Source organism: Grampus griseus, assembly GCF_964374135.1.
Source record: "Grampus griseus genome assembly, chromosome: 3".
Taxonomy (NCBI): Eukaryota; Metazoa; Chordata; class Mammalia; order Artiodactyla; family Delphinidae; genus Grampus; species Grampus griseus.
The window spans coordinates 137,019,110-137,043,866 of NC_139019.1; the positions used below are offsets into that span (position 1 = coordinate 137,019,110).

At 36.6% G+C, this 24,757-nt stretch overlaps 1 protein-coding gene across 2 annotated transcripts in view; it reads right to left on the reverse strand.

Annotated features, from left to right (window-relative positions):
• GABRB2 (gamma-aminobutyric acid type A receptor subunit beta2) overlaps window positions 1–24,757 on the reverse strand; it is a gene marked incomplete at both ends in the record, with an annotated part of 293,074 nt that overhangs the window by 171,833 nt on the left and 96,484 nt on the right. For both annotated transcript variants that reach the window (XM_082652408.1, XM_082652407.1), the window contains one exon: window positions 20,968–21,188. In XM_082652408.1, coding sequence (XP_082508534.1) covers window positions 20,968–21,188 — 221 coding nt within the window. The remainder of the gene's footprint in view (window positions 1–20,967; window positions 21,189–24,757) is intronic.

Genomic DNA, 24,757 nt, shown 5'->3' on the forward strand with positions numbered 1-24,757 from the left:
ATGTCTTTTTATATTAAAAGTAACATAATTTATGTCAAGTCTAGAACAACAAATTCATATTTATACCTTCCTTTTACGTAATGTTGGGAATGCTCCATCAAACAGTAGCTTCCATGACAAAAGGGGACGCATTAAGTATACGTTTTGTGTCTCTCATAACAATTAGTAAAGTATCCTACAAAAACTATGCAGGCAAACCACTTAACAATGTAGAGCAGTTTCCAGATTTTCTCTGTACAGTCTTTATACTTCTTTCTCTAACAATGGGGTTTTTAAGAGATGGAAAGGAATGAGACACGTAACACGTCCATCCTCAGATTCATTTGAAAATAAATACCTAAGATTAGTCATTTCCTAAGGTGAATGTCCAATCAATTTTCTCAATTCTGGAAAATACTATTTTATGTTTAAAGCATTATTAGTGTAATATTTGATATATGTAGCTATTGAACTGGTACCATTTATAAGACTGGTGTTCATTAATTATGAAATATTTAATAAAAATTTGGGGATTGCTTTATCTGTCTGAAGAACTGGAACATGTTATATATAGAACAAGTTATATTAGAATAATACTTTGTAGGGGCCAAACTATCAAATTGGTTAGCACATGGCTTTGAAAATGTGAGTCTGAATGCCTTTAAGGAGGATGTGCATTTTCCAGTTTCTCTAAGTGCCCATCCTTCCCTATGACACCTTTCCAGGTTCTCTTCATTTAGTAATCTGCCCAGCCCCAATGGATATCTGAGTTTGTGACCCTGGCTCGCAGATACTTGATCTGCTGCATAGCAGATACCAGTAGTCCAAAAGCAGAATCATTACAAGCTTTCAAATATATTTGTCCAATCAGCACTCTTTTTCATATGAACATAAGGGTTTATCGGAACTAGATGAACACAATCTATACTGAAGAACTTATTCCATCTTTGAGAGAAATAACTCTTCTGTAAGTCAAATTGATGGATTTGTGAGTTATTGGGGCAATGAACAATCAAATAAGGTAAACAGCACTGCCTTCAAGAGATCTCAAAGAGATGGTGTACAGACCATCTCTGTAAGAGGATGCAAACTTTTAAACTCTTGATTGAAATATAACCTTTGAAAACTGTTTCATTGAAATATATGTCCAGAAAAGTGCTCAACTTATAAGTATATAGCTTGATGAATTTGGTGGGGTACCATACTTGAGTAATAGTACCCAGAAGGTATGGATTATTTCCAGAGTCCAGAAGCCTTCCTCAAGGCCCTTCCAGTAGCTGCCCCTCCCCAAGGTATCCACTTTCCCTACTTCTCTCACCTTAGATAGTTTTCCTGCAATAGAACTTCATATGAAAGGAATCACAGTGTGCTCTAGTTTGTGTTTGGTTTTTTGAATTCAACATTACTTCTGAGATTTATGCTTAGACTTTAGGGGGATGAGAGTAGCAAAATCATCTGACATTATGCGCCAAGGGCTCTGACAAGATGTACTCACAGGGATTCACTGTATGCTTTTCTATATATGTGGGGTAATTTGAAAGGAAAATGCACAGTAGAAGCTGGAAAATAAGAAATATATACATATAAGCTATGACAAGTATTACGCATTAAGAAGTTCTTTAGGGAAAAAATATCAAATGTTTCTCCATCCATGGATATATATATATTAAGAAAAGAGAGAGGTGTAGCACCCGAAGTGTTGAAGGAAAAATCAGTGTTACTAATTTATATGGAACTTCCAGTATTTCTTTGACAAATGTCACCTTTGGCCACAAAAAAAGCAGTAAAGAATTATGTTCACTATTATTTTTCCTAATTGCCCTCTTCACATCAGTTTCTGATTATTTACCAACTAAACATTTCTCGACTTTATTAAAATTATTCCTAAAAATACTTTACTGGTATATTTATCAATTATTTCCTATCAGAAGAGCCTTGCAGGATGTTTCTCTGCCAATATTCAAATATTGTAAAAAGTATTTATAAAGCAATAATATATTTATCTTCCTATATGCTTAAATAAATGTATCACTGATGTATCAGTCCTTTATGAAAAAAGGTTACATTTCCTAGAAAAGGTTATAGATTTCTTTGAAACATATGTCAAATCTCTGTTCTAATGCTTGATATTTATTTATTTTGATGAAAATATTACTGAACTGTCTCAACCATCTCTTCCTGTATATTTAAATTGGAATACATGATATTTCATAAGAAAGAGCTCCGATGCAAGAATTTACTAAATATTAGGGAAAAGTATTGTGGATTTAGGCAGCAAGCATACCCAAACTTCCTTCTGAACTGAGAAACATTTAATATTATACTGTAAAAATGCTTATATATATTATTACATCAACTGATACTTTGTCTTCAGAAGATTCTTCAGTGCAATGATAAATGCTCTTTGTAGTCAAGTCCTAAAAATTCAAAGATTTTAAATTATTTTCCAAGTCATAAAAAGGATGAGTAAATGCACATTTGATCACACACTCCCTGATTAAAATTCTTAATGGCTTCCTTTCCTCTAAAGATGAAGTCCAAACCCCTCAATGTTACAAACAAAAGGCCCTTCTTTCCTCTCCAACTCATACCTCACTTTCATAGCTCGCTCCCTCACGGTCCATACTTTAGCCATTCTGAAATTCTTTTACTTACCTTTCTTCCTTTACTTTTTCCTAAACATGCTGTTCCCTCTACCTGGCATCTCCTTCCCTCTGTTCTTCTCCATACTCTTTACCTGGTTAACTGTAAGTTTTCCCTCAGGTCTCATTTTACACATTACTGCCCCTCTCTTTCCCACCCCCAACACACACACACACACACACGCACGCACACACACACGCACGCACGCACTCACGCACGCACGCACGCACGCACGCACGCATGCACGCACGCACACACCCCAAGTTGATTACTTGGAAAAATTTTTTTTACACTTCTTCATCTGATAGAAACTAAGTGCCTCAGGTAGCTACGCATCATGAAAGCAGATAAGATATCATAACCACTTTACAAAGGCAAAAGTGGCCCAGTGAAATCAGATGACTTTCCAGGAAGGAATTAGAAATCAGGTTATCAGCTCATCAAATTCAGAGCAGGGCAGTGTTCGCTCCATATTGCCTCTCTGGTTTGATCAACAAATATGCCCCATTCCCTAACTGAATCACAGGTCAGTTTACTATTAGCATTAAAGTGCATAGTTACAGAGATGCTGTGCATTAAGAACCTCAAAGTGTTCATATGCTTTATATCAAGTCTAGTTATTCTTAAAGAATTTTTCCCTTTTCTTAAAAACTGCACTCTCCTTTCCTTATGAAAAGCACACAAACTTATTTTGAAAAATCTACAAATCAGGAGAGAATTTTAATCAGGGGATTTCATGATCAAATCTAATATAGAAAATTATAATTAAAAATGGAAAATCAACATAAAAGATGTTAAAGACAGCATTAAAATAGTAAAAAGTTGAAACGCACCTAAATATTCCAAAGTAAAAGGTTGGCAACATACAGACTTACCCACAAATACGACAGATTATGTAGTCTTAAAAATCATACTGTAGAAAAATGAAGGAATATTCATCATATAATATTAAGTGAATGAAGCAAATTATAAAATGGACATACAAAATACTCACAATTTTCTGTGGAAAAAAATATTCAAAGAATACAGAAGGAAACTCTACCTAACCTATTAATGATGGGTATCTTCAAAGGAAAATTTTTTTTTAATATTTGATGTTTAATTGTTTACTTTCCAAGTTTTCTGTGACTAACATGTAGTATTTAGGTATCCAGAAAACAAACCCTTACTCTTATTAAAAGAAAGGAAGGGAGAGAGAGAGAGAAATGACACTTTTTGAATAAATCCATAGAAGATGGTGGGCAGATGACTCAATTGTTTAAAACCTCCAGCATCTCATCATTTTACAGACACATAACTTCACAACAGTACCAACAATTATGCTGTAAACTCTATCAGCCTATATGGCCTATAGATATGACAGATATGGAACAGTGATGTTCTAAACAGAATAATCTATGAGCAAAATTTCTTATCTAGAAGATATGTGGCTTATATTGAAATTTATGGGATTTTTTCTGTAATGTAGGAGCTATAGCTAAGAAAACAAACCATTCACACTTATGTAGCTTCAAGTATGAAGACTAATTTTTTGTCAATTATAATGTCATGTTTTTACAGAAAGGGAAAAACACAGTACAGAGTAATTTCAAGAGTCAAGTAGACTTGGATCAATATTCAGCTCCACAGTTTCCACAGATTTTAGGCACATTATTTAACCTCTCTGCGCTCCACTTTCATCTTGTGTAAAAATATCTACCTCCTGGAGTTAAAGCATGTAAAACATTTAGTATTAGTGTGCCTGGCACAAAATAACTATTTAATAAATGTGAATTAAAAAGAACTATTAAGTAAGCAAATGAATGAACAGAAAAACTAAACATGAAAATAAATAAAATACCATGAGCAAAAGTAGATGCTTTGCATTTATAATGACACATCCAATCCTCTGCAGAATCTTCTACCACCAGAACACTGAGGCAGCCCTTTTGGTGGCCAATGGCCACATGGAAAGCTTAATGGAAACTAAACCTAGCTACTTGCCATGGGGTATTTTAACCAACAACACCAGACATCTCCTCCCATCAGAACAGAGTGAGAAAAGAACGCGCACACCCATTCCCAGTGCTGAGCAATCGGCCTGCAGAACACGCAGGGCACCACTGTCCTGGGGACCTTTGGATTCCATGGGTGGCAGCCACTCAAGGACACTACCTGAGCCAGACTGCAAAGAATTCCTGGCCACTGACACTCACCTGTTCCACCCTGCCATTGCATTCCCCTTTTATTTCTCTCTCTCTCTCTTTTTTATATCTTGGAGTCCCCTCTAGCCCTGTGACATGTTTCACCATCTGTTCATGCAGATGGTACCATCCAGAGAAGTCAAAAAGTTTGGTGTCCCCAAATCCCTCTTGATTCAGTCGGTTCTCTTTATCACAGAGCAGTAGGGAAAACAAATGAGAAACTGGAAACCACATTTCAAAGCACAGACAGGTCACAGCTCATACAAGGAATACATTCATGTTCAGTATCTGGTTTGAAGTGAATGCTGTCTACGTAGGTAAGCCCTTACCCTGACATTCTTCTGAACAAAACTGTGTCTGCAACAGCTGATTGCACCTAATACAGAGTCAAACGCTACCGGCCCTTCTCCCCATTGTCCACCAGGTCAGCAACTACAGTAAGTAATCTATCGTAAATGTGGCTCTATGTATAATGTACACACTCTTTTCTATCCATGCTTATAGAAACTGAAAACTTGCAAGAACAAAATAGCTTTTTGAAATTAAAGAAGGTTGTCACTGAATGAGAGTAATTTGGTTTTACACAATTTAAAAATACTACACAAGATGCAGTTGAGCCAAGCATCCCACTTATGATGGAAAAAAACCCAGAAGCCTGAAGATCAATAGAAAAGAACAAAATCACAAAGAAAGAAGTAACAGGGAAATAGCCTCTTCCTTATCTAAGATGCTTGAGAGTTTTGTAATAAAATAAACACTAAGATTAAAACCTATCTATTGACACAGACTAAATTTAGCCTCCTAGGTGGTTTCAGAATCAAGTTTCCCCAAAGAGGAATGTCTGATAATCCATATTATTTGGAACTTGGTGACTCAGAATAGGACACTGTTTACATTACACTGAGGATTCAGAAGTTCATTCTCGCTCTGTGTTGATTTCCCCCTCTGTTCTTTCATTGCATATCCCTGCCCAGCCCCTGGCCACCCATGCAGTGAATACAGATTTTTTTTCCTCCTTGAGAGTAACTCCACCTACCATCAAACAAGGACCAGATCCATGGTTTGTCTCATCCCTTTATCAGGAGGTGTAGAGATGGAGTAATTTACCAAGGCTCCATGAATTAACCTTTATTGACTAACATTCGTGTAGCAATGAAATACACAATTCATTCAAATACTAAGAACAAAGAAGGAGCCCATTGGGGTAGAGGCAGTGTTTCTCATTATCACACTATGAGCATTTTTTATATGGGCACAAGGTTGACCATTGTGTTTCTTATGATTTGGGAAAAATACTGTTTTGAGCAAACGTAAGTGCTTCTTTTCCCCTCACAGTAATCAACCTTCATTCCCCCCACTGCCTGTCCTATGTTCTGTCACACAAATACAGAAAACACACATGTGCACTGTGTATATGCACACACGCATACATACACACTTATACATTCTGAAGTTCAAACAAGATAGTCCAAATATAACACAGAGATATTCTCTATACTAAGCGAAGAATATGATGTCTCTGCTCTGCCATCAATGAGAATCCATACACATTTTTATTCATAAAATATTTGATTACCATAAATAGAACTTCCCCCTTGAACTCAACAGTGACAAATTTTCTGAGGCGTGTACCTAAAAAGAGCTAGCTCTCATTAGAAGGTGTTTTCTCATTGATTCATTCTGTGGTGGAAGGCTAATATGGGTCACCTGAATTCCACTTGGATACAATTCTCTCCACCTTCACATCTCTGTATATCGTTCAAAGAACCATACTGATTGCAAATGACGAGGTAACATAACAAAACACCAGGTACCAATGGAAATTTCTACAAAATCAACTCATAGATGTATTTAAGTCACAATTTGGGAAGCTGAATTCATGACAATTGCTGATCCTGTTTTTGTTTTCAAAATGCCTTCTTATCAGCTGTTCAACTGGCATCAGTCCAAGCACCATCTCATTGTTAATGTAGTTCTTCTCACTAAGACAGAGAAATGCACATGGTATCTACTAGGGAGGATAGGCAGATTTTTTTTTTTCTCCTCATCAAAACCTAATAACCTTTGATAATTGGGTATCAAATGCTATTGATTTGATTTTATGCTTCTTTTTCTACTCAGTATGCAAATCCATTGTTTAATAACGTTAGATACGATTTTGCATGAGTGCCTGAATAGAGACAGAATAATAAATCAATATGAGATAAACACTGAAGAGAGCACAGATCCCATTCAACTGATAAACTGAATCAGGTTGTTGGATTGATAACACAGGAAATACTGTGAAGAAACTGTAATTACTAATTCATTTACACATACATTTATTCAACATTTTTTTTCATGGACTCTTCTGAGACAGGCACTATTCAAGATGCTGAAATACAGTTGGGGATAAAACTGAGGTCCCTGCTCTCATGGAGCTTATATATGAGTGGAATGAGGCCAACAAAAATAGTAAACAAATGAATAATGCATCTAGTTATAAAGAACATAAAACGCAGTAATGTGAAAGAGAAGAAACAAAGTTCTGAGTAAAGCAGTGTTACTTAAACTTTCTTCCTGTGAGCACATGAGTTTGTTCTGCCCTTAGGACCATTTTGCTTCTGTCCTTTACAACTGGAACTCTCATTCCTCAGATCACTGCTGTCAATCTTCATAAATAACATCTCAGCTCAGGTGTCACCTCCTAAAATAGGACTCCACCTTACTCTTCTAGCTACTTTTTATCCAATCTTTCATTCTGTTTTTCTCCATAGAATTCATCACAATTTGCTGCCCTCATTTATCATTAAACATTTTTTTTTCATGGTGGCTTACATGTTTCCTTCTCTAAGTACAAGCTTCTGGAGGTAGAGTCTATATCTGGCTTACTCACTTCTGCAACACCCATCCCCCACCTAGAGCAACAAGAGATGCTCACTCACTAGTTGACTGGATAGATAGAGGGGTAAATGAATTAAATGTTCAGCAATTCACTTCACTACAATGGCTTTGTTTCATTAAACATGTATTAGAACTACTAGTATTTTCTCAAGCTTCCTTTTGGAACACTACACCAATGTTCTAATATTAGGTAGTCAAAATGAAAAACTGCATTCAGCTATTAGCCTTATGAAAATTCTGAGTATGTCATGTCTGCTCTGCTACCTCCCAGCTCAGGTACTGGGTCATTTCTCCACATTAAACCTGTTAAAGCACTAAGGGCATGGGCTTTGAAGTCAAACAGACTTGAATTCTATTCCCAGCTTTGATGCTTATAGTTGTACCGCTTTGAACAAGTTACTGAATTTATCTAAGCCTCAGTTTCCTCTTAAAAGATAGAAGGATATCAGTATCTACCAGATTGGATTATTTGGGGATTAGAAGATACAATGTATGCACAGTACTTGACACACAGCATGTACCCAATTAATTTTGACTATTATGATTATCTTGGTAACTACAGTAATAAACTACAACAACAATTACTTATTAGGTACCTACTGTTTGCCAGCTACTTTACATGGGTTATATTAGTTAATTTTGACCATATTCCTGCAAGTTAAATGATATTATAATTTTCAGTTTAAAGTTAGGTAACTTTTTAAAAAGCCCCAAAGCCTATAAGAACAAACTCCAGAACTTGGTTCTTACCTACCATCCTATCCTACCTCTTCCATCTCCCTATTACATATATTCTTCTCCTACTAACCTCCAAGTTTTGAGTCTCAAGTTTTGAATGTCTCATTTGTCTTTGTGTATCCCCGAAACCTGGCACAGTGTTGGTACATAATAAGGATTTACCACTACCATTCCTTCTTACCAAATATCATCCCACATGAATCAGGATGGGAAACAGCAGAAGAGGCCAACGTTAGATACATGTAGAAATCTTAATAACAGCAATTAATCTTTACAAACAACTTAGTATGTACCAAACACTTTACGAAAATCTTTACAAGTATCTGTCTGCTTAATCACCCCAGTAATTCTATAAGCTGGGTACTATAAAGCCCTATATTCCTGATGAGGGAGCTGAAGCTCAGAAAGATGGAGCACAGCTAGTTAGAGACAGAGGAAGGCCTTGCAACAAGGAGGTCAGATTCCACACCCATGCTCCAAACAGGCCAGAAGAAGTTGGTTTCTCTCTCCTGGTCGTTTCAGTATTTTCCCTTAGCTGTCAGTGTACTATAGCTGCTAAAATATAAAGTCCTAATTATATTCTCTATTATTACTACTGAGAACAATGCAACATGGAATTGGAATCTTCCTCCAAGGATTTATGACCATTTAGCATTTTGGTACCTTTTATTCTGTCCATACGAGTGCAGATAATGAGCTACTTCTCAGAAGTAAAATAGCTTGAGCATTTCATAGTATGGTGACTGTAATCTGTCATTAACCTATTACAGTGGTCTGGCTTGCTTTATTTGTGACCTCCAGAATAAAGAGGTAGGAATGGGCTAGAAATCCTCCCTTACCACCCATTTAGTAAATCAAGTAATTAAACTTTTACCAAAAGTCTTTTAACCAAAAAAATATGGAGGTGACTTCCAGAGGTTGGGTAATACTTTATCTCCTTCCTTTTTTTTCTGCCCGTGGAGAATAAGGCTGACATGAATATCTGTGAAACAAATATTTTTCACTCGTTCCAGAAAATAAATATAGATTTTCTATATTTACATTTCTATATTTCTATATTTTCTATATTGTACTCTAGGGTCTTCTGTGATAGGCCAGTAGACAAAGATACCACTTGTCTGAAATTTAGAGGTGTGTCTAATGGCTCAGTACTCTTTCTGCTTTCCCTTCCAGTATGAGAGTACTGATGCTAGAGTTAGAGACAAGGGTCTCACTGAGAGAGTATTTTAAATCCGGGACACGAAGGTGTACAGGTTACTTGGGTCATTCCTTCCTGGATTATCAAGTAAGAATTGACCTTCTTCAATCCAGCAGGAAAGCTTGTGGACTGGGTGACTTGCAGGCAGCCTTGAGAGTCTCTGCAAACCACAGCAGCCATGTGCCTCCTCAATGCACTAGGGTTTTACATCTCTGGCTAACTAAATTGAGACTTAATCAAATCTTACAGTGGTTGCTTTTCCCTAGTCTGTAACCTTCTTGAAACTCCACAATATGGATGTACAATTGTGAAATAGAAGAGATTTTCAAAATCCCTATACACCAAGTTACAAACTGTAGTGCATGCTGCTTTTCCTTGAACTTGGGTATTCAGAAAAGTGAAACAAAAATAACTCTCTGCATCTAAACAGTTGCAAAGCAGAGATCCATTCAAGAATAAAGGATGAAAGGAGAAGTGATGATATTAAGTTATACCTGAGGAACATACTCTATGTCCTATATGTATGGGAATAGCAATGCCAAAAACAATGCACAGGTCCCTATTGTGGAGTCCTATTCAAGATTGAGAGTCATACTCATCTATTTAGGAATGATACCCACAAAAATCTCTCTAGAGGGGAGATGAATGACTCTTAGAAGTTCCTTTCAGGAGCCTTGGGAATTTAGGCTCTCCATTCTTCTCCTTCCATCAGCGTTTTCAGTACCGGCTTTTTCCAAGAGTCTTTTGCATCCATCTACCTGGACAGAGACAGTGTTCTCTCAGTCTCTGGGAAGGTGACTGAGATCATAGCCTTTGAGTTCAATACTAAGTCTGGAAACTCACTAGAAAGTTACTCACTTTCCCAAAGCCTGAGCTTCCTCAACTATAAAATGGCACTGATGGTAGCCTGCTTCACAGGATTGTTTAATATAAATAATTCAGGGCTTGACATACAGAAGGTACTCAATAGAAAAGGGAACCCTCCTACACTACTGATAGGAATCAGCCACTATGGAAAACAGTATAGACATTCCTCAAAAAACTAAAACTGGAGCTTCTATATGATCTAGCAATACCACTCATGGGCATATATATCCAGACAAAACTATAATTCAAAAAGATACATGCACCCCTATGTTCATAGCAGCACTATTCACAATAGCCAGGTCATGGAAGCAACCTAAATGTCCATCAACAGATGAATGGATACAGAAGATGTGGTGTATATATATATATATATATATAAAATATATATATATATAAAAAATGGAATATATAAATAATGGAATCATTCATAAAAAAGAATGAAATAATGTCATTTGCAGCAACATGGATGGACCTAGAGATTATCACACTAAATGAAGTAAATCAGAAAGAGAAACACAAATACCATATGATATCACTTACATGTGGAATCTAAAATATGACACACATGAACTTATGTATGAAACAGAAACAGACATAGAGAACAGACTTGTGGTTGCCAAGTGTCGGGGGTGGGGACAGGGAGGGACGGATTGGGAGTTTGGGATTAGCAAATGCAAACTATTATATATGGAATGGATAAACAACAAGGTCCTACTGTATAGCATGGGGAACTATATCCAATACCCTGTAATAAACCATAATGGAAAGGAATATGAAAAAGAATATATATACATATATGTATATACCACTTTGCTGTATAGCAGAAATTAACACAACATTGAAATCAAATATACTTCGTCAAAATAAATTTTAAAAAGTAAATTTGTATGATGAACAACAAAAAAGTACTCAATAAATTTTACTACTACCACCACTACTACCACTACTTCAACTATCTCAGCTAAATAAGTATTCATATATATTTGTTTTGAACAGGTCTTTGTGTAATTAAAACTCTATTATGAGTGAACCCATTACAAAGACTATCTGGTCTAACCCTGTATTTTGCCTATTTGCTAATAAGCAAGTTGCCAGCGAAAGCTGCCAACAAAGTTCACTGATTTCATGAAATCAGGGTGGAACAAAAGATATACAAAATGTGATTAGAGAAAACTTTATCTTCAAACTAATAGTGAGGATAATAGGCATGGTTTCAAGTTTAATTTAATGGAGTCATTTCTATTTTCTTTATTTTTAATATAAAGCAAACAGAAAAAATTTTGCAGGTATATGTGTGTGTGTGTATATATATATATAATATGCATATACACACAAATACAAATCTATAAATGAATACATATGCATATTTATACCTATAAATGGAGACATATACATATACACACACAAACACATATACAACAGCAACAGTTTTAATCATCCACTAGAAAATACTTTTCTTAAAATAAAATAAAACAAGACAAAACAAAATAAATATCTGGCTTCTCTCCATGCTGCCAGTACTCTCATGACCCAGAGGGTTCGTTCCTAGTGAAATCGCGACTATGCTAGTGCTACTTCTGAATGCGCTTATGTATAGCCATGCTGTATACAGATACATCCGCAAGCCAATGAATGGCGTGTTCTCAGGGGTTTCAGGTCTTCTCCTCTTTGCACACAAGGCCCACTTCGATGACACCCTGTACTCATTCTTTGGGTCTTCAATACAAGATCCATATCTTTACTGGGAACGCAGTTGGTGTCTTTCCTGCTTTGAAACCCCTGGAGTCTCTGACCACTCATCTTTCATATCTTTGGTTTCAGTTCTGCCATATTCAGCTCTCATTGGACTGAAATCAATGGACATGAAGACAACTAGGGTAGTAAAGGAGACTCACTGATTACAAGAACAAGATGAGTCAGTAATATTTGAGAAAAAGAAGTCAGGCAGATTTTCTTTTCCTCTTTAAATGTTGTTATCTAAAAACCCAGCAAAAATATTGCAACCAAAAGAGCCCTGAATTATACCTAATGGTGTAATTCTGATTCTGCTATTTCCAGTTTGGATTTGACTTATTCGCTGAGGTCAGTCAGACCATGATGACGGCAAGTAACCAAATGACTCCAGCAGCAGGAACAATAACAAGCCCTGGATTAGGAGTCAGGAGGTTGGGATTCTGCTCTGTGCTTTGCCATCAATCGTCTGTGTGATGTTAGGCACAATCACTTCCCTCTCTGAGCTTCCCTCTTCTTTTCTGTAATAATGAAGAAGGTGAACTTGAAGATGACAGAAATTACTTCTAAATACATTCACTTTTCATATAAATAATTTTATTTTATAGTGAAAAATAATGGGCAAGAAATTTCTTTTAAAAATTCATCCAGGGACTTCCCTGGTGGTGCAGTGGTTAAGAATCCACCTGCCAATGCAGGCGACATGGATTTGAGCCCTGGTCCGGGAAGATCCCACATGCTGCAGAGCAACTAAGTCGATGCGCCACAACTACTAAGCCTGCGCTCTAGAGCCCAGGAGCCACAACTACTGAAGCCTGCGCGCCTAGAGCCCGTGCTCCACAACAAGAGAGAAGCCACCGCAATGCGAAGCCCGCCCACCGCAACGAAGAGCAGCCCCCGCTCGCTGCAACTAGAGAAAGCCCCCGCGCAGCAACGAAGACTCAACGCAGCCAAAAAAAAAAAAAAATTAATTACAGCTCTTTAAGGAGGATGTATGTGTCTCTTCCCACGGAGGTGGAGGTAGATGAAGGTGTTTTTTCCTGCTTAGAAGACTGAGAATCTAGAGCACAGGGTCTCACACTCTGGCCAGAAGAACTGATATTCTTAATAAAATCTCTGTTGTTCTGCTTGACAAAATGCATTCACTCCATATCTCTATGAAAATGAATTAAACCAATTAGGAAATCCAAGTAAAAAAATTGATATATTAATGTTTAATAGACTACATTTCAGTGTGAGATGGCTACTCAGTTATTCACTTGCCGAATACCCTGTGGTAAAGCTTTAGGAGTAGAGGAAGAAGATACAATTAATAAACCTTGCCTGTCTAAATTCATTACAGGCTAACGTTATCCTTTGCCATTTTCCCAATGACAGAACATACATAGCGGGAGGTGGTTGAATTGCCTTCTGCTTCCTGCTGAATCTTTCTTTAAGAATGTGAACCTTTAATCAGAAGTGACATGTTGCTGACCCAATGTTACATATGGGAGGTGTACAGACATATGAAATCAAGGGCTGCCCCTTCACACCAAAAGACAAACAACTATTTTTAGATGGGTCAACTACTACCAGAAGAGTAAGAAAGTCACACTTTCCATAAGAACTGTCCTAATAATCAGCACCAGTACATCTCCTGAGCCATTTATTTAGCTAATGACACCACAAGTTACAACAGCACAAATACAAGATTACAAATTGTGTTGCAAAAAGCTTTGCCTGTTTGTCACTAAAATATTAAGTAAATTTGAAATAGTAGTCCTGCATTTTATAGCAATAACTACATATTTCACCTTATGTCAAAGCCATAAACCATATCCTATATTGGATAAAGGAATATATCCCAAATATGTCTTATAATGGTTAAATAATAATGGTGAGCAGAGTTTTACTGACATGGCAAACATGTTTAGGGTGCACTCATGGTTAAAGAAAAAAATAAGATCAGAAAATTGTATAATGTGAACCTGTTTTATGACAAATTACCTATATGCTTTTTTACTAGAAAAATATCTGGAAGAGTATAAAGCAAGATGCAGGTATGATAGGATTAAGGGTAGCTATATTTTCATAACTTAACTGTATTTTCTAAATGTTTAAAAATAATTATGTAACATCTCATAAGAGGAAATAGGTTTTGTTTTCATGTTTTTGTTGAACAATTTAGTAATGTGCTAAAATGCTTATGATATAATGTTAATGACTTAGCATATAGAGTCCAATTGGGATTCAGATTCTAAATTTTCATAAAAAATATACATTTTTACATTCACAAAAGGGTGTCATCAGTTGATAATTCAGGTTTTCTTATATACCTGAATGCACTGATTTTGTTTTTGCCTTCTTAATTAATCAGAAGATCTTTTTCAAGAAGATAACTACAGTTGCTAAAGCACTGCAATATCACGTTAAATACTGCTGTATACATAATGAGGTGGAAGTCCTAGATTAGCAAAATCACAGGTATTGAGATTTTGGGAGTGATAATAAAATTTAGAAATAATTTAAATGAATAATTATAAGAACTACTAAATGTAAGATTAGAATGCAGCTCTCCTAATTCTCTGATCAGTGTAGTTATCACTAGCTTTCTGAAATCTAATAATTATCTCCTACTTTAAGTAAATAACAGATTAAATTATACCTATGTAACATTCTTTATGATGCCATGTCAACACCAGATTAAACCTGATTTTTATTGGCTAGTGCATTAGATGAATTCATCAGCAGAAATCCTGTACTTTCTATGACATTTTTCCTTGAAGTGTTCTGAAAATAATTTGATTGGGTCAATTTTATTTTGGAATAAAATACAGATAATCTGTTTGGAATATGTGCTTTATACATTGCTAGGAATTCTTCTGCCTAGTCAATGAGAAGTCTGCTGTCACCACTTCTACAGCTGGGTTCATCCCAAGAAAATATTCTTCCCTACCTCCACTTATATCTCCTAACAGAAATATCTAAATAGTATCATAAAAGAAAGCAGGTATTTTATTTTATGATCACATTGGTATAACTGAGTTATCAACTAGCCAAGAGTGAAGGTAAGAATCTATATTTAAGGATTATATTGCTCTTTAGCCACAAACTATAAACTTAGACTTGAAAAACAACATTATTCATCACTTTTCTTAATTATTCCTGCAGATCTTTAAACAAGGTTGAGAAAATAGATGCATGATAAGACGTGATGAGAATAAGAGGAAAGGCCTGGTTTAAGAGAAACTATATAACGCTTGATTGAACGAAAATTACTGAGTGCATGCTACAAATGAGGTACTGGCTTTGGGGCTACAGGGCAGCTTCTAAATGCTGTCATGGCCACTTGGGTCTCAAGCCAGGCATCTAGTTTCCTTCCTCTTCATCTCAGCCTGCCAGTGCAATGGCTGGAGATACTTGGCTCCACTGCAGGTTTCAATCCTCTTAGTATTTTAGTAGTCCCCTTTTTCATTTTAGACATGCCTGACCGAGACCCTTTCCATTCTCTTCAACAGATTTGCTCACTTGTGCTCCTCTTGTCCTTTTTGTTCTACACAAAGGAGTATCTTCACAGAATCATGAAAAGATACCTGGGGTAAAATTCTACAATATAAAACCACTGCCTTGATATCTAAACCTTTCTCTGTTCCAGCCTTCTGTTTATTTATCAAATATCCCCAGCATCCATGTATTTATCAAATATTAAGTAACACTGCACACTTACTATCTACGAATTACTATGCTACTCGAAATACATAATTTCACTTTCCAGTCTGATGTCAGATTATAAAATTTTTTACATTCACTGATCTCATTTGATTCAGAAGATGACTGGGTTGTTAAAATGACATTATCTAATTTATCCCCCCCCCTTTTTATATATGAGGAAATTAAAACCTGAAGAAGATGCTTAAGGTTCAACAAGAGGTCAGTGACAAAAGTCCAAACGAAAATACAAGTTCCATTATCATAATACTTTGTTAAGGAAGTTGGTTGCATTGCTCAATTGTGCCCATTCATCTCTTTGCACAGCATCAGAACTCTATCCTAAAATGATTATCAACCTGAAAAGTAATGGAATAACTGAGAGTAAGCTGCTAATCCGTGTTTTTGGCAATGGGGAAACAAAAATCCAATCAGAATGAAAACTGTTAAAACCTAGCCTATAACAGCAATAACTAAAACATTTCCCGTATTTCTAAATCTCAATCTCCATTTTCTGAACTTCCCAAGTTCATTTTCTGAACTACCTTAATGCAAGTCTGTCAATTAGCTAAGTGCTATCCTTAAAACTCATGCTATCCAAACACACTGTTTCACCATGAGTGGGCTCAGAGCTCCTTCTGTACAGTCAAAAGCAATGGGTACATCCTTGCAGGAGGATGATTTCACAAGGAGGTTATCCGAGCTTCAAGTGTAGAGCTATGACCAGTCCTCCCTGGGTTATGGCTTAGCCTGGTTGTCTGTGGTCATGGATCCCACCCACTAAGTATGCATCCTCTGAGATGAGATGACCTCGTTTTCAGACACAGTTACTAAAAGTACATATCACATACAGGTAATTCTCTACCTCTAAGAGATCAGAAATACCATTCTTTGGCTTCAGACTTTTAAATCTTGAGTGCTATTTCTTAGATAATAGAACCAGAGTTTCCTAGGCCATTTTTTCTTTTCCAAATTTTATCATGGAAATTTTCAAACATACAGACAAGTTGCAAGAAGAGCATGACAAACACCTATGTACCCACCATGAAATTCAACAAGCATTAATATTTTGCATACTACTTTATCTTTAATATGTTTTAATACCTAAAAATTTCACTAAGAAAACTCTACAAAAGAAGCTTACTCAGATTCTCTGAATGACTTCCCCTCCAGCCCCCTCATCCCTGCCATCTCTGTGCATCTCAACGGAAGAAGCATTTAAGTCCTTAAAGGATTTTGCCTTGAACATGCATGACGTTCGGCCCAGAGGACTTGTTCTACCTAATTTATTGGTCACTGCCTTATATTTAAAGTCTTCCTTGAACCAGCTTTCTATGTCTAGGTCTTCATGATTGCCTTTCAATTCTCCTTATTCCGACTGATGAACCTTGCCTGTACCAACTTCTTTGCAATGATCTTGTCTGTACCCCAGGATTCCACACAGCAAAAATCATCCCTTAGTAAACTGGGAATGGTGTGACTCTCAGAACCTAAAGATGCATCTTCCATAGATGACTCAGGACTGCTGTTCTCTAGGGCTTTATTCTATCAATCAAGAACAAAGTCTGGGGCTTCCCTGGTGGCGCAGTGGTTGAGAGAGTCCACCTGCTGATGCAGGGGACACGGGTTGGGGACATGGGTTTGTGCCCCGGTCCGGGAAGATCCCACATGCCGCGGAACAGCTGGGCCTGTGAGCCATGGCCGCTGAGCCTGCGTGTCTGGAGCCTGTGTTCCGCAACGGGAGAGGCCACAACAGTGAGAGGCCCACGTACCACAAAAATTTTAAAAAAGTCTGTATCTATGGATCTAATGCAAGCTGTTTCCATATCACTTTTCTTTACCTTCTTTTTTTCCCTTGCACGCTCTCAGGTGATTTCTACTATTCTTTATTTCCATTTGCCAGTATGTAAGGAGTAGGACAGAATGATAATGAAGAGCAACATCTTTGTATTCAAACTATTATACTTTCCGGTGCCGTAGCTGTGTAACTTGGTACACAAGTTCCTTAATTTCTTCATGTAAGACAGAAAAACCAACCAACCAACCAAATAGCGCCCAGTTTGTAGGAATAAAGTCAATTTTAAATGAGATAATACAAGCAATGCTCTGGCACAGTGACACGTACAGGCTAAGTCCTTTAATGCGTACTAACTACTAATGTTAATACTATTACTATTCTAAACGCTGTTTGAATGCAGCCACTATTGAACACAGAAACAAAATAAATTTCTTAGCAGACTATCAGTAACAGAGAATGACTGGGGTAGGAGAGTGGGTGGGTAGGAGAAGGAACTAAGTAGATCTGAATCAATCCAGCAGCAGCAATTTTAATTGAATTCCTTTTACTTTTTATTACAAATGAAACTTCTGCTGTTGAAAAGGAATATCTGGCCTGCACTGAATTTCAGCTGTGAAATAAACTGTTCTATTTATCAGTAAAAACTGGAATGGGATATTTACAAATTTCCTGAAAAACCTCTTATCAATTTCAAACTCAGGATTAACTACACAACTGAGAGAACAGTCACAATCCATGAGTCTTCTTCTTCGTCCAGGAGTGTTAATTTTATGCACGTCAAATGTGTTCAGGAACCTGCACATTTTGCCATTAGCCCTTATTGGAAGTGGGGCCGAGAGGGTGATGATTTACAGTAATAGTGTCCAGTCGGTCTTAATGACAAGAATGAACAGCCACCACCTTTTTTGGTCTGATTATTGGCTTAATGATTAGAAGCCATATTTATCATCTATATTGGCCCTCTCTCGTCCCTCTCAAAGACTTTTGACTGTTGATTTTTTCCCACCCATCCAACTTTGCATATGTACATTCAGAATTCATTGACAATCTTTACTGAGTTTATTTACAGTGTAGGTGCTTTGTCAGTGCTAGGCGTAACAAAGAGAACACAACTGGTTCTCTGGTCTAAATGTGGGTATCACCAAAAAAAGGAAAACACAATGTAATGGCTACATGATTGCCGTGAAGATTTGATGGGAAAAATGTATCCAGCACTGGGTCTGACGCTTAGCGAAGACTTGCTACTTCCCAGGCCTATCCCCGCTCACTCCCTGCCAAATGAGTAACTCATTATTGCTGTGCTTCTCTCTGCCTTCTTCAGGATTCTGACTTCTTTCTGTGCTTAACTCTTAAAACGTGTGAACTACAACCTCTTTGCATTCCTCCACTGCCCGTGTGGTCCCCATCTCATCAAGGTCTTTGTGATACCATATTTTCATTGCAGCCACTACTGAACATAGACACAAGCAATAAATTGTAGTGGATTCCAAGCAATAAGTTTAGCACAATGTATCTGCTAAGATAATTCTTTCCGTAAGTACTTTCAAATTCCACCACTTTGGTGGAGTCTTTGCAGACACTGCCAGTCAACTTGTTTTATCTTTCCGCTATTTCTCTTTTTCCCTAAGGCCTGTATGCGAGCAGTGCCGGTATCCAATTCATCTCTTTACTTCCAATGGCTGACACAGCGTACAGACATGCTCTCTCTTGGCCTCAGTCTCTCCCTCCCTTGACAAACAAATGCCATTTTCTCTACAAACAGGATAAACAAACAAAGAAGCTGGCTTATAAGGATCTAAGACAATGCACCAGTCAGGAACGATGAACACAGCAGATAATGAAAATTAGATATAACAGATAAGAAAAGTGTGGGAGTGAGAGGCAACCTACGGTAACAGTTAGGAGCTCTGGCTCTGAACTTAGAACAGGACTCAGATCCCATCTTCACTGCTTACTTTCTCTGTGATCTTAGACAAGTTACACCAGCCTTCATTTGAAATAAAGATCATAACAGTTTTAACTTATGAGGTTGTTATAAGTTACTGTAACTGTAATAATACATGGAGTGTACTCACTACTGTCTGACCCCTAACAAGTGTTCAATAAATGAATAATAATATTATTATCATTATTATGAAAAAGTCACCACATGTTCACATAAAACAGAATATATCAGAGACAACTGAACATTTCAGAATAGAGAGTCTTCCCCAATAATGGAGAGGAATTCTTTACATTGCAATGTTTTCAGAGTAAGACAGATATCTTTTTTCTTCATCTTTTTTTCCAGGGAACCATCTAATACAAAATAAACTTTAAAAGAAGACACTGTCATATTTCACAATTCATCCTCCAAAGAGCAGAGCATCACAATTCTTCTCTGATAGAAAGGTACATTTAATAGTGTAAATTCATTATTAATAAACCTGAGATGATGGCTATTTATTTGCAAATCTGATTGCTCCTTGGAGGTAAGAGGGCAAAAAAAGCCTTCCTGTTCTCAGAGGACCAGACCCAGTTCATAGAGCTCAGGAACAATTTATGAAACAGAATATCTGCCACATTCAAACAAGGATTTGGCACTCATAATTTTTTTCCACTTTAAAGAGACCCTGTGTCTAAGCTATTTTGATATTGTTTATCCCTACTCCTTAAAGAAAGCAGCTTTATGAGCCAAAAAAAATATTGTTTTGCCCTTCAGTATAAATAAACATTTTGCCTCCTTATTTATATTTTTCTTGACATAGCTTATTTCAGGCCTCTATCATACCCTGTTTGAACTATTACAAGAACCTCCAAAGTGGCATAATTTCTAAAATTTCTCTATCAACTGAAGTGAAATGGTAATACAAAATTGACAGAAATTTGTTAATGCATCTAATGTTACTAGACAAAGGATATAACTGTGTTATATATATGTGTGTATATGTATTATAATATATAAATTTTTCACTTCTTTTGGAAATAAAAAATCATCACCATTAACAATAAATATTTAAGCAATTAAAAAAAAAGAAAGCAGCTTTAGGATCAGCAGCTGATATTGGAAGATAATTCAGAAAAACTTAGGCTTAGCTGGGATAAGTCCCTTTGTAAACATGGAACACTGAGCTCTCAGATGTCTAGTGACTAGGAGGTTTAACGGCTTATCAGCAGAATTAAAGGAGGACTAAGAAAAACAGCACAATATGCCCCTCCAAAAAAAAAACAGTAACTAGTGTGTTCAGGAAGAGTTCAATTTTGAAATGGATGCTACAGACCTGAGGCCGTAAAGGACCGTCCCGTCTGGATGCAGCCGGATCATGCGGTTCTTGACAGTCACTCCGTGCACAAACGACTTCTTATCGTTCAGGAAGTAGGTATCGGGCACCCAGAGCTGGTCTGCCACTCTATTGTCCAGAGTCAAGTTTAAAGGTATTACATTATAGGACAGCCTCTTATCTCTCCAAGCTTGCTGGAAGTACATTGTCAAGGTATAATCCTGTGAAATTGAGAAGATAAAAGAAAAAAAGGGTTATTTTGTACATAAATGGACTTGGGAGACAGGCAAACACTTCAGTATTCACAATATACACAACCAAATACCAAAAACATATACTATTCGCATATAGGCAAATATTAATTTACTAAACCCATTCTTACTGAGCCCATACTATGTGTTGGGCACCACAGTATATACAGAAGTGAAGAGAGCATATCCTTGTGAAATTTATCATACATCATTCAGGAAGAAAGATGGTAAGAAATAATTATTTAATAACTAATTTGTCTTAAAGTGCGGTACCCAGGATTGTTTTAGGTGGAACATAAATACAATTGTAAAAAGTGGTTAATTTATTACAGTAGTAATTATAAGAGTTTATAATGAGAATCTCAATCCGTCTGATCAAAGTGAGTTTCCTAGTTGGAGGCAACATTTATACTGAGACTAATGTAGCTTCCCACCTATCTATAAAATATTAGCTCAGTTAGTATTTCATGAGAATTTTTGGGATTCTGGATCATCAGGCTAGGCTCTTTCGTTTTGAGAAACTGTGCGTTGTTATAAAGGGAGCACTGGTCTTGGAGTCCCAGGCTCCAGCATCTTCCAGCTATTTCTAGGAGTAAATTTACATAACTTCTTTTCACTTCAGTTCCTTAACTATAAATGGGCTTTTACTATATCCCTGATCTATCAGAAGATTACTATGACAATTAAATATATAACTCAAATGCAATCTGTAAACTACAAAAAGCTATAAATTATGAACAAAGTATTTACATACATATTGTGACATGTTCTCTCCATTAGAGGCCTACGGGTACAATGTAATTGCTCTTTCACCCTCATTTGAATGACTAAATGAAGGACCAAATATTCATTTGAAAAGGATACTTACCATTCTATTTTAATATCAGTTCACAATGCCCTACTTGAGGGCTTTAAAAAAAAACAAAACTAGAATTATGTATTAATCATATCTGTAACCTGAGAGCCAGCACAGTCCTAGGGCACAAATAATGAATGAATGGATATCCAATATGTATGCCTATTGGATTTCTGCACATACTTGCCTACTTTTGTGGATAAAATACACACTTCAATCGCTGTGAAGTCCCTGAGTTTTTCCAACCCTTGCTGAGATTTATACATCTTAATTTGGCTATGCAATTTTAAAATACGACTTGCAAAATATTACCTGCTAAAAACATTAAATAGCTTCATAGGAAAAGTATAATCCTCTGGCAAAAAATTTAAATATTTTCCCTGGTTTCACAAATATACGAATTTTTATCTCACTCAGAAGTCAGTGTAGAGCTGACTTCTGAATGAGAAGCACAGAATCAAACTTCTATTCTAACAGAAGAATATTCATATCCTAAAGGTATCTCAAATAACTGTAGGTGAAATTTACTTGAGTGGATTACTTTAGTCAGTGCTCTGGACTGTTCTAGCACACTCTGCTTTATTAAAGAATTAGTCTGAGGATCTCTAGCATAACATCTTGATTTATAATAAAAGCTAACTTGAAGGCTTATGAATTATATAACGAGAGGACAGAAAATGGATCAGATACATTTTTTACATGTCTCTATGTTGCAAACGGCCTAAAAACTTGGCCATAAATAAAATAGGCAATTTACATTGTGCTTGAGAGAACACACTTAGTGATTTCCGATTCTTGGAGATAAAATGGAAAATTTGATTATTATCTCTATTAGAAGATGAAGCTACGTCAGCCCTCTTAAGAGTTAGGGGAGATAACACAGTTTGGAAGGTGCTGGAGTTTATCAGTCAGCTGAGATGTGTTTGGACACAGGAAATTGTATTTTCTTTTGGGCTAAATAAATGGTAAGATTGTGAGATCCAGAGTCATATGCTAACTCCTGTTATTTGTCAGCAAGGCAGTGCCTGCTAAGAAATGCTCCCAGACAGACCCTGGTGATTCTGCTAACTGTCACATCAATTTTCATTTCTTTTATTTTAAATGACACATCATGACACTGTCAAGAAAGGAAGAGGTTCCTGAATCGAAATAAATGTTACTGGACATAAAAGGAAACAATGGTTCTGTGTTCTACTCTCTCTCCCAGACCCTCATGCCCCCATGAGGCTTTGAACTTTTATGTAGAAAACACCTTGTACACCTATCCAACAAGCCTGCCTTCAGGAAGCTGTGTCACTGTTGGTCTATTCAAACTGAAAAAAAGCAAGTAAACCACTTCTGGGTGCTCCACAACCCATGGCATCACCATGCAAGAAGCAGTTAGATAATCAAAACTAAAACCAATTGACTTTCAATGCTGAGCAAGATGGAGTAAGCCTACTACAGGCTCTCTCTCCTGCTAATCACAACTAACCATCCTGGAAAGAATAAAAAAGCCACTATCTAAGGACTGTGCAAAGTGAAAACTAATAGGCAGATTGGCAGAAAATCAAAATGTGAAGAAAACCCATTACAATAGTGAGCTTCTTATTTATTTTTGCTGCCTCTTTTATCTTCTTAAAGTAACACACACTCACACAAACACAGCCAAAAGCAAAAATAAATGGAGAGATACACCAAGTTCCTGGATTTGAAAAGTGAGCATTGTTAAGATGTCAATTCTCAAATTGATCTGCAGATAAAGTTTAAAAATTTAATCCCAATCAATACCCAAGCAGGATTTTTGTAGATATGAACAAGCTGATCCTAAAGTTTATACGGCAAGCAAAGGAACGAGAATAAACAAAACAATTTAGAAAGGAAAGAACAAAACTGGAGGATTCACACTACCTAATTTCAAGACTCACTTGGAAACTACATTAAGACAATATGATAGTGTAGTATTGATAGAAACATACATCAATAAAATAGTAGAATCTAAAAACAAACCCACACAAATATGCTCAAAGATTTCTGACAAAGGTAGAAAGGTAGTAGATTTGAGAAAGCATAATATATTCAGCAAATAGTGTGAATCAACTGGAGTGTGCAAATGTAAATAAATAAGCAAACAAGTAAGCAAGACAGACGTCTAAGTTAGTGTGAGATCCACATATTCACTACTGTATATGCGAAATTTGTAAATGTGACGCTCCCACATCCCAAAGGTAGGTGGTCTCCAAACTTTAAAATTGTACACAAGTAAATATGTTGAACAAGGCCCCCAAAATAAAACAAAACAAAAACACAACTGACCATTTCAAGTGCTGACGATGATGCAGAGCAACTAAAACTCTTACACATTGCAGGTGGGAATACAAATAATCAGCCACTTGGAAAACAGCTAGACAATCTCTGACAAACTTAACATACATTTGACATACAACCTAGCAATCCCACTCCTGTGTGCAAATGTTCAGAGCAGCTCCTGATACATGCAACATCATCAATGATTTTCAAAGAAAGTTAAGTCGAAGAAGGCAGATTCAAAAGAATACATAGTATATGATTCCATTTATATGAAATTTTGGAAAACGTAAAACTATAGGAACAAAGAACAGATGAGTGTTTCTCTGGTATTTGAGGTGCTGGAGAGGTTGACTACAAAGGGACAGCATCAGGAATGATTTTGGGTAGCAGAACT